The sequence below is a fragment of the Pygocentrus nattereri genome, chromosome 9 (genome assembly GCF_015220715.1).
Source record: "Pygocentrus nattereri isolate fPygNat1 chromosome 9, fPygNat1.pri, whole genome shotgun sequence".
NCBI lineage: Eukaryota > Metazoa > Chordata > Actinopteri > Characiformes > Serrasalmidae > Pygocentrus > Pygocentrus nattereri.
Window position 1 is genome coordinate 24,637,024 of NC_051219.1, and position 10,732 is coordinate 24,647,755.

General features: G+C 39.4%; 1 protein-coding gene across 1 annotated transcript; it reads left to right on the plus strand.

The window, feature by feature from the left end:
* The first annotated feature begins 1,518 nt into the window (after window positions 1–1,518).
* LOC119264101 lies at window positions 1,519–5,974 on the plus strand. The gene is made up of 7 exons (XM_037541642.1): window positions 1,519–1,590; window positions 2,660–2,761; window positions 3,965–4,066; window positions 4,878–4,952; window positions 5,301–5,405; window positions 5,615–5,722; window positions 5,888–5,974. Exons 1-7 carry the CDS (start codon window positions 1,542–1,544, stop codon window positions 5,962–5,964), a joined length of 618 nt encoding a protein of 205 aa, XP_037397539.1. The 5' UTR covers window positions 1,519–1,541; the 3' UTR covers window positions 5,965–5,974.
* The last annotated feature ends 4,758 nt before the right edge of the window (window positions 5,975–10,732 follow it).

Below are 10,732 nucleotides of genomic sequence, written 5' to 3' on the forward strand. Positions count from 1 at the left end.
ATCATCAACAAATAAAGATATATCTTCCATCACAAAAGTCACACCTGATATATCAATATTTGTTGTAACAGATTCAGCTGAAGGTTCTATTACTAATGTATATAATAACGGCTAAAGTGGGCAGCTTTGATGACAACCTCTGCCAACTGAGAACCTGACAGACAAAACCCTTTGCATTAATAGAGGCCATGATTAGAATATAAAACCTTAATGAATTTGATAAAACTGGGGCCTAAATTTTGTTTCTCCAAAATCACAAATACAAACTTCCACTCCACTCTGTCAAATGCCTTTTTTTTGGCGTCTAATGATAAAATAACTGCTGGAACTTTAGTCCTATTTAAATGATCACTAATGTTTAAAATATGCTGTATATTGTCAAATCTTTTAACAAATCCAATCTGGTGTGACTTAATTATACAAGGAAGTGCAGATACCAAAATCAGCACTAAGTAAGCTAATTGGACGGTATGATAAACATTCTAATGGGTCTTTACCTTTCTATTAAAACTAAATGATGCCAATTTTCATGACTACAGGATTGTGTTATATTCCAAATTTCACATCATTCTATGTTGAAGCACCAAAGAAGACCAGTAGCACAATGAGCTGCTTCTTGTTTTGGTGTTGCCGGCAGTCCGACTCTGACACAGAAAGTAGGGCAAATGAAGAACAACTGAGGAGAGATGGAGGCAAAATCAAGAGGAAGAAAAAGTGGATAGTAAGAAAAAGGAAGGGACAACAGAAAAAAGAAAAGACAGTGGAATGTAGAAAAAGCAGAAGAAAGTCAAACAGTCCAACAGCCAGCAGTGGGAGAGGAGGACAGTGATGTTCCACACCTCCCAGCAGATCTTGTGTCTGGCAACTTGGAGAAAATCTCTGCTGTGATACCGGAGAAGATGGGAACTCCTCTACATGAGGACTTCCAATCCACTGAAGACATTCCTGAAAACAGCAATGATCTAAGGAAAAATGTTCTGGATCAGATTGAGGCTGAAGCAGAGGCCGAAGCCATTAAGCCAGTAAAGTGCCCTGACTTGGATGAGGAGGAGGCAGATAACAACCAACCTCTGGGTAAGTAATGGAAGTTAATATCTGCCAAAATTAAAAAAAAACAAACCTACTGATAATAATGTTAAGATGAATTAGTCCAGCACTGACCACCAAACGTCCACATGAACGTTCAATTTTCATTATCAATAAAAATAATTTCACAACTAGTAACAATACATTTCATTAATCAACTCTTGAAAGTGTAAAATATTAATCAAATGTTACTGAAAACTTTGTTCTTATTACAGAAAAAATGGAAAATCAGATGATGAGCACTAAGGCAGAAGTCCAGTTGAAGAACTGATGGAAGCTTTACTGCAGGATGTTGTTTCACACAGCACACCTCTGAGTGAGTAAAGAACATTAATAACTGCCATGATGAAAATGACACAGCTGGAGAACTGACAGTATCTATTTATGTGGAAACAGAGAATGAAGAACTGAAGAGCGTGGCTGCTGAAGCCGAGGCCGAGGTCATCCTGGAGCTGATGTACATTTACCTGGATGAAACAGAGGAAATGGTGGAGAAACATCTGGGTAAGTACAGGAACTGAACAGATGGAATGATGATAACACAGCTGAAGAACTGCTGATGAAAATGCAGAGTGATTGTGCTGCTTAAGGAATTTGTGGTTCCTAAAGAGTTGCCAGGAGGTTGCGATAGTATTTTATATGGTTGCTAGGGTGCTGATAGGTAGTTGTTGTGGAATTCCAGGTGGTTGCTCAGGTGTTGCTAAAAGATTGCTATGGTACCACAGGTGGTTGATATGGATTGCTAGGCATTTTGTATGGTATCCCAGTAGATTGCTAAGCAGTTCCTATGATATCCTAAGTTGTTGCTAGAGTGTTGCTAGGTGGTTGCTATGGCATTACAGGTGTTTGCAAGTGTGTTCCTAGAAGGTTGCTATGGCATTACAGGTGGGTGCTAAGCTGTTGGAAAGTGGTTGCTGTGATATCTAAGGTGGTGTCTATGGTATCCCATGTGATTGCTATGTTGTTGCTAGGTGGCTGCTATAGTATCCCAGGTGGTTGCTAGAGTGTTGGTAAGAGGTTTCTATGGTGTTACAGGTGGTTGCTAGGGTGTTCCTAGGAGGTTGCTATTGCATTACAGGTGGTTGCTAAGCTGTTGCAAGGTGGTTGTTCCGGAATCACAGGTGGTGTCTATGTTATCCCATGTGATTGCTAGAGTGTTGCAATGTGTTTGTTATGGTATCCCAGTTGGTTGCTAAGCAGCTGCTATGGTATCACAGGTAGTTGCTAATATGTTGCTAGGCAGTGGCCATGATGTCTGAGTTGCTTGGAAACGTGTTCTTAGGTGGTTGCTATAGTATTGCAGATGGTTGCTTGGGTGTTCCTAGGAGGTCGGTATGGTGTCATAGGTGGTTGCTAAGCACTGTGCAATCATTAAAAAGTATTCTACACACATTTAAATGGAAAACAATACAAGATAACATCATGATAACACTGATAGAGCAGATGCTACTATTAATGTTACTGAAAGATGTTGCAGCAAACAGCACAGCTCTGAATGAGTTTGGAATATTAATAACTGATATCATGAAAATGACGGCAGGTAAACTAATGGCACTGATTCATGTGAAAACAGAAAATGAGAAACTGAAGATGATGGCTGCTAAGGCCGAAGCAACTGATCAGCTCATGAACATTTACCTGGATAACACTGAGGACACCATGGAGAAACATCTGGGTACGTACAGGAACTGAGCTGATGGCATGATGATAATACGGCGGAAGAACTGCTGATATTCTATTAATCTAAAGGCAGGGATTCAACTTAATAAGAAAACCAGAGGTCATTAAAGAGCTAATGCACACTGACCTTCAGGAGACAGAGACCAAAAATCTGGGTGAAAAACATAATAATACATTAAGAAGCAAAAACCCACACAGGCTGCAGTTCACTTTGTTTCTTCACTGCTACTGTTGGGTGAGCTAATCTTCATTCTTGACATTTCAGAAATTCTCAACATATCAACACTTGATCGGCTGTAACACTGGTGAAAAAAAGCATTAAATAATACACAATTAACAAAATGACTATTACAGATTAATACAGAAAAATACACTGAATAATAAATGCATCATACAACCCCAATTCCAATGAAGTTGGGACGTTGAGTAAAACATAAATAAAAACAGAATACGATGATTTGCAAACCCTTTTCAGCCTATATTCAATTGAATACACAACAAAGACAAGATATTTAATGTTCAAACGGATAAACTTTATTGTTTTTTGCAAATATCCACTCATTTTGAATTTGATGCCTGCAACATGTTCCAAAGAAGTTGGGGCAGGGGCAACAAAAGACTGGGAAAGTTTAGTAATGCTCAAAAAACACCTGATTGGGACATTCCACAGGTGAACAGGTTAATTGGAAACAGGTGAGAGTCATGATTGGGTATAAAGGGAGCATCCCTGAAAGGCTCAGTCGTTCACAAGCAAGGATGGAGTGAGGTTCACCACTTTGTGAACAACTGCATTAGCAAATAGTCCAACAGTTTAAGAACAACGTTTCTCAATGCTCAGTTGCAAGGAATTTAAGGATTTCATCATCTACAGTCCATAATATCATCAAAAGATACAGAGAATATGAAGAAATCTCTGCAAGTAAGCGGCAAGGCAGAAAACCAACATTGAATGCCTGTGAAAAGGATTTGCAAATCATCGTATTCTGTTTTTATTTATGTTTTACACAACGTTGCAACTTCATTCGAATTGGGGTTGTAAAACTATTCACATGAAGTTCAAGAATTGTCTATTATAGAACATCATCTGCTCATTCACAGATTCGTTCACTTTACCTGTACTGTTGACAGGTAATAACAGCTTTTGCTAAAGTTTAATTAAGAATTCATAGAAAAATATGTTCCTGTTTCTTTGGATCAGATTGTGAAGTAATGAGCACTGCAGATACTGAGGCTGAAGCCTCTAGACTCAACATGCAGACTGATTTGGATGAAACAGGCACACCTACTGACCAACCTCTGGGTGAGTAGTGCAAATGAACAGGAAGAAAATAACAGTTTTCATGAAGAAAATAACAGTTAAACTGTTTAAAAATATAAAAACAGGATTTATTATAATAATTTCAGCGCTGCTCCTCCTGCCATCTTCAGCCTTCACCAGATAATACTACATAATATTTCATACATAATACCAGTTATCAAATGACAAAACGACATTGTTCCATTTTTGGAAGTGCAAATGCTGAAACTATTTAATGTTAAAACAAAAGCCGTGTCATAAAGGTGGATGCTGAACCTCTGACTGAAGGTCCAACACAAATAACCAACTTTAGAACCACTAGCTTTGAGCCACTGGGTGAGTCAGAATCAAAGAAATAGAAATCCCTACTGTGGTAAAATGTTGTTGATTTCTATAATTGTTCGTATTTATTCATGTTAAAGCAGGAGATGAGATGTTTGAGGTGGTGGCCACAGAAGCTGAAGCAGAGGTCATTAAAGATCTAGTGCACAGTGACCTTCAGGACACAGAGATTGAAAATCTGGATGAGAAACGTTTACTGTGACAAGCTAACAATCATAGAGATATCACTTTAACGTGATGAATTCTTTTAATTAACCTTTTTTAGATAGGGCTGTTCATATGTTTGGCCTGATGAAAAAACATCAAAGAAAGAAAGGCCTGTTCTCTCTTCACAACCTGTAGATTCATTCACTCCTTCATTACTTACTTCATTAATACTCATGACTACAGAACTAATGAATCATCTGTAATGTTAAATCAAATGTTTACAGAACTTTCTTTTACTTTAACTTTAAATCAATGAACTCTGTAGATACAGAGGCTGAAGCCTTCAAACAACAACTGCAGATTCATGGAGACAAGGCAGACATCACTGAGCAGCCTCTGGGTAAGTAATGGAAAAGACCACTAGATATCACGAAGAAATATTCGAGTATCAGCACTCCTCCCCAGAACATCACCTTCAAATTTCACCAACAAAAAGTACATACATAATGCCAAATATCTCCTCGTTTGTTTATTTTTACAAATCAAAATGACTAATTCATGATTTAATGAAAATTATGATTATACTATTGGAAATGAATGTAATAGTATTGAGAAGTAATACAACCCCAATTCCAATGAAGTTGGGACGTTGTGTAAAACATAAATAAAAACAGAATACGATGATTTGCAAATCCTTTTATATATAAAAATAATTAATATAGAAAATTGTGCTCCTGTGTCTTTGAAGTGAGATGTGATGAGATGAGCACTGCAGATACTGAGGCTGAAGCCTCTAGACTCAACATGCAGACTCACTTGGACGAAACAGGCAAACCTACAGACCAATCTCTGGGTGAGTAGTGAAAATGAACAGTAGCTTTCATGAAGAAAATAACAGTTAAATTGTTTAAAAATATAAAAACAGCATTTATTATAATAATCTCAGCGCTGCGCCTCCAACCACCATCTTCAGGCTTCATCAGATAATACTACAAAATATTGCAAAAATACTACCAGATATCAAAGAATTGTAATGAATGCTCCTTTCTTCTGCGTGAAAAGATGTGGAAAAGAAGTCTGATGCTGAAAGAGAGTGGATGTTTGATTATCAACTCATTAAAAGTTGGGCAGATTTCATGGAGGAGACTGAACAAACCATCAACCAGGCTGGTGAGTAAAATGTAGCAATGACACTGATCTGATACTGAATATCTGTAATTGTAATTAAACAAACATTTTAACAACTTTAATCATCTCAATATTATTACAAAGTCTTTGCTCCAAGTAAGATTATTGGAGTTTTGTTGCTGATTCCTGTGATTTTTTTTCTACTAGCTGAAATAGAAGCATTGAAGGACAACTGTGGACACAACAAGTATATGGAAAGACAAGAACACAGTCAGAGAATTTAGGAACCTGTGAAAGAGCACCTGAAACTGATCCTCATCAGCAGAGGAGGGCACAGAGAAAGGAGAATAGGAGAGATACTCGCCATTGGACAGTAGAGCATCTTCAGAAGATGCTACAAGCTCCTCTTGAGGGAAAGAGTGCTCCACAGAAAGACAGCAGAAAGAACAGAGAACAACCCTATGGAAGGAGAACACAGTCAGGAAACGCAGGAACCTGTGCAAGAGCACCTGAAATTGATCCTCATCAGCAGAGGAGGCCACAGAGAAAGGAGAATAGGAGAGAGACATGCCATTGGAGAGTAGAACACCTTCAGAAGTCTCTACAAGCCCCTTGAGGAGAAGAGTGCTCCACAGAGAGACAGCACAAAGAACAGAGAGTGTCTCAGATTAGGAACAGCAGATATCAGGCAGAAGAACCATCCTAGACCAGCAGACGATCATAGAGACAGAGGAACCCATTCAGTCGGATGCAGAAATGGTGAGTATGACTGGAGAGGAGCTGCCCAGTGCTGGCAGAAAGAGTCCAGATCCAGAGGAGGGACACTCCACAAACTCCTTCACACAATGGAGGTTGTGTGAGTGGAAGAAGAATGAGAGGATATCCCGCTCAGTCTGCTCCTGCACGCACTGAGAGAAACGAACAGACCATGAGAATACCACACTGGTGGCAGCATGATGACCGCTCTGGAGAACCTGATGAAAGAGAGACTGGAGCAAGACACTGGAATAAGAAATTGCGAAATGCAAACAGACAGTGGAAGAGTGAGAGAAGAACCAATGCTGACCAGTTGACCAGTGAAGAAAATCTTTAGAGCAGCCTGAGAAACATCGCCAAAAACACAAACCATTAAAAACAGCACATCCTAAAGTCACGAAACATTCACTGCTGGAGGAGACATTAATTATAAGTCTACAGAGCTGATACACACTACTAACTCTACTTTTATGCTACAGCTAATCAAATATATCTCTTAAGCAGCTGTCCCACCAGAGAGAAATAAGCACACCACCATTTTTAAACCCTAAAACCAATAAAAGACTTGCCTCTTTCATTAGTCAGGGCTTTGTTTTTCTAATACAGTTTTAAGCCAAAATAGTGCATACAAACCACAGTTACAATACACAGAGTACGTAATGGATGAGGAAAAGCAGGTGGAAACTATGAGAACTACTTTCCCACTCTGAGCTTCACTCTGGGATCCTCTACATTCCTGTGTTTGCTGATTAAGTAGGGTAATATGACAATGTTGTCATAGTAAATTAAGCCACATTATGTTGTGGTTGCTATTATGTAGTGGGTAACACCTCTGCTTTCTACACTGTAGACTGGGTTCAATTCCTGCCCCGGTGAGCACCCTACACTGCAACAATAAGAGTCATTGGGAAGGATCACTGTTGGTCTGGTGGTAGAACAAGCAGGGGGCAATTTATTTTAGTAATGTAGTGAATAATGATATGAACATTTACAACATCTCACCTAGCCTCTATTTCCAAATTGTTGGACTTTTGAAGTTATGCAATAATACATATGAGCTAAGATGAATGATGTAGACTAACTGGGGTAGTAGGTTCTTTTAATTTGTCTGTATAATTTAATTTTAATTCAAGAGTTTTGAGAATCATCATGAAGGGAGAATATTGGGTCTGGTAAAACAGAAATTGAAATATAATTATGCATCAGGCCAGTCAAGAATTACATATAAGATTTATATATAGTCCTACAAGGGTCAGTAACTTAAGAATAATTACCTTTACAATAGGGACATGGGTAAATCTAAGAGAAGAGCTTCAAGCAGAACTGTTGAGATCAGGTCACAGGGGTCAAACTCAAAGTGAAGACTCCCATTACCCCTTTATACAACTAGCGTCCATCACTACTCTTAGAGTTGCAGGACCCTAATTGGGAAGGGACAGATGTAGCCGTTTACAGTTTATGAAGAAAATGTTCACTATGATTATTTAACTCATTTGTATGACCGCCTGTCTTGCAATGGATGTGCAAACTCTCCAGGGACTGTGCAAACTGTCCGCCCAAAGACTGCTGGCTTAGGCCCCAGAACCCCCCTGCAACCCAGAAGGGTAAGGGGTTTAGAAAATGTGTGTGTCAATAAAGGAGTGGTTCTCCAAAGGTGGGGACCACAGACCACTTCTCAGTACCGATGCTTTCTGGCTGATGTTTTGGTCACTTTTGAATGTTGGTGGTGCTTTCACACTCGTGGTAGCATGAGACGGACTCTACAACCCACACAAGTGGCTCAGGTAGTGCAGCTCATCCAGGATGGCACATCAATGCGAGCTGTGGCTAGAAGGTTTGCTGTGTCTGTCAGCATAGTGTCCAGAGGCTGGAGGCGCTACCAGGGGACAGGCCAGTACACCAGGAGACGTGGAGGAGGCCGTAGGAGGGCAACAACCCAGCAGCAGGACCGCTACCTTCGCCTTTGTCCAAGGAGGAACAGGAGGAGCACTGCCAGAGCCCTGCAAAATGACCTCCAGCAGGCCACAAATGTGCATGTGTCTGCACAAACAGTTAGAAACCGACTCCATGAGGATGGTATGAAGGCCCGACGTCCACAGATGGGGGTTGTGCTCACAGCCCAACACTGTGCAGGATGCTTGGCATTTGCCAGAAAACACCAGGATTGGCAAATTTGCCACTGGCACCCTGTGCTCTTCGCAGATGAAAGCAGGTTGCCTGCAACATCCTTCAGCATGACCGGTTTGGCAGTGGGTCAGTAATGGTGTGGGGTGGCATTTCTTTGGAGGACCGCACAGCCCTCCATGTGCTCGCCAGGGGTAGCCTGACTGCCATTAGGTACTGAGATGAGATCCTCAGACCCCTTGTGAGGCCATATGCTGGTGCGGTTGGCCCTGGGTTCCTCCTAATGCAGGACAATGCTAGACCTCATGTGGCTGGAGTGTGTCAGCAGTTCCTGCAAGATGAAGGCATTGAAGCTATGGACTGGCCCGCCCGTTCCCCAGAACTGAATCCAATTGAGCACATCTGGGACATCCTGTCTCGCTCCATCCACCAACGCCATGTTGCACCACAGACTGTCCAGGAGTTGGTGGATGCTTTAGTCCAGGTCTGGGAGGAGATCCCTCAGGAGACCATCTGCCACCTCATCAGGAGCATGCCCAGGCATTGTAGGGAGGTCATACAGGCACATGGAGGCCACACACAATACTGAGCCTCATTTTGACTTGTTTAAGGACATTACATCAAAGTTGGATCAGCCTGGATCGTGTGTTTTTTCCACTTTAATTTTGTGTGTGACTCCAAAATCCAGGCCTCCATTGGTTAATAAATTTGATTTCCATTGATGATTTTTGTGTGATTTTGTTGTCAGCACATTCAACTTCATACAGAACAAAGTATTCAATGAGAATATTTCATATCCTCCAGCTCATTAGCACACATATGCACACATTTGCACTTTACATACACATATACTTGTTTGTGTATTATTTTCTTATAGTTTTATATTTTATATTCTTACATTTTTCTATTGCATATCCATTTACTATGGTATTAGCATTTCACTGCAGGTTATACTGTGTATGACTGTGTGTGTGTGTGTGACCAATAATACTTCTGATCTGATTTGCTTAAAATGTTGTGTTTTTTCCTAATATGTTAAACTTAGCAAAGTTTAGCAAAAGTGTGTTCAAATACCTGCAGGAAAATGCAATATATATTTTTGTTCCATGTCGAGAATGTGTGTTTTTTTGCTTAGAAAATTAACAAAAAACACACACACACACACACACACACACACACACACACACACACACACACACACACATATATATATATATATATATATACACATTTCTTTTAGTCCATTCATAATTAAATTTACAAACAATGTAACAGAAATGGCAAATGTCAAAAACTGAAAAATGACAAATATGGAGATCCAAGGTTTTGTTCTGAAAACAGTGATTTATAAATGAAACATAAAGCAGGACTCTAACACCAATCTAATTCACCTTCAGGTTGTATTTTTATTATTATTATTATTATTATTATTATTATTATTATTTTTCCTATTAAACATTAACAAAAAAGGGACCATATATTACAACCAATGGAGAACATTTCAGTCACAAAAGTAACATTCAATTCAATTTGATCTGATAATCAAAATTGTCATTAGGCCATAAAAACAGTGATAACTATGTTATGTTCTATTGAGTGTAGAGACAAATCAAAGTAAAGAAATATTTGAACTCTAAACTGGACCCACATCAAAGAAATGAGCAGTTAGTGGGGCAATAGCTGATTGATATGATTTAGCTGTCTGACAGCCAGATATAGTAATGCTCTTTCAACACCGTATTTAATAATAAGTGGTTTGTGTAGTTTATCCCCTTAGGGGTGAATCTACGGTTAAGATTCTGCTTTAAAAATGGCAAAATTGAAATTGTTATTACAGGCTATAGAAATAACAAAAAAGCTACAGCACTAACGCTACTCCTAATATTATTCTGATTGACTTAAATAAAAAGGACCACATACAGATAATAAACGAAAAGGGCCAGAACTTATAGAAACAACCTAAAATCTGACCTTTTCATCTCCGTCCACCTGTCCACCCTCAAAATGAGACAAAAACAGTAAAACGTATCACAGCACACTGACGACACCCTGACTGTTAGAAAAGCCTACATTCATAAAGGCAAATTAAAAGCGTTACACTGGAAAAGGACATTTTTCATTCAAAATATTTACACATTATGAAAGGTACAGATTGTATGCTTTGGCTATCAT

Excerpts from the sequence above, each read along its gene's own strand:
- LOC119264101 (XM_037541642.1), top strand. The coding sequence starts at position 1,542 with ATGTACATTTACCTGGATGAAACAGAGGAAATGGTGGAGAAACATCTG. Across the intron at positions 4,067-4,877 it reads ACCTACTGACCAACCTCTGG|ATACAGAGGCTGAAGCCTTC; the intron begins GTGAGTAGTGCA and ends TGAACTCTGTAG. Across the intron at positions 4,953-5,300 it reads CATCACTGAGCAGCCTCTGG|TGAGATGTGATGAGATGAGC; the intron begins GTAAGTAATGGA and ends GTGTCTTTGAAG.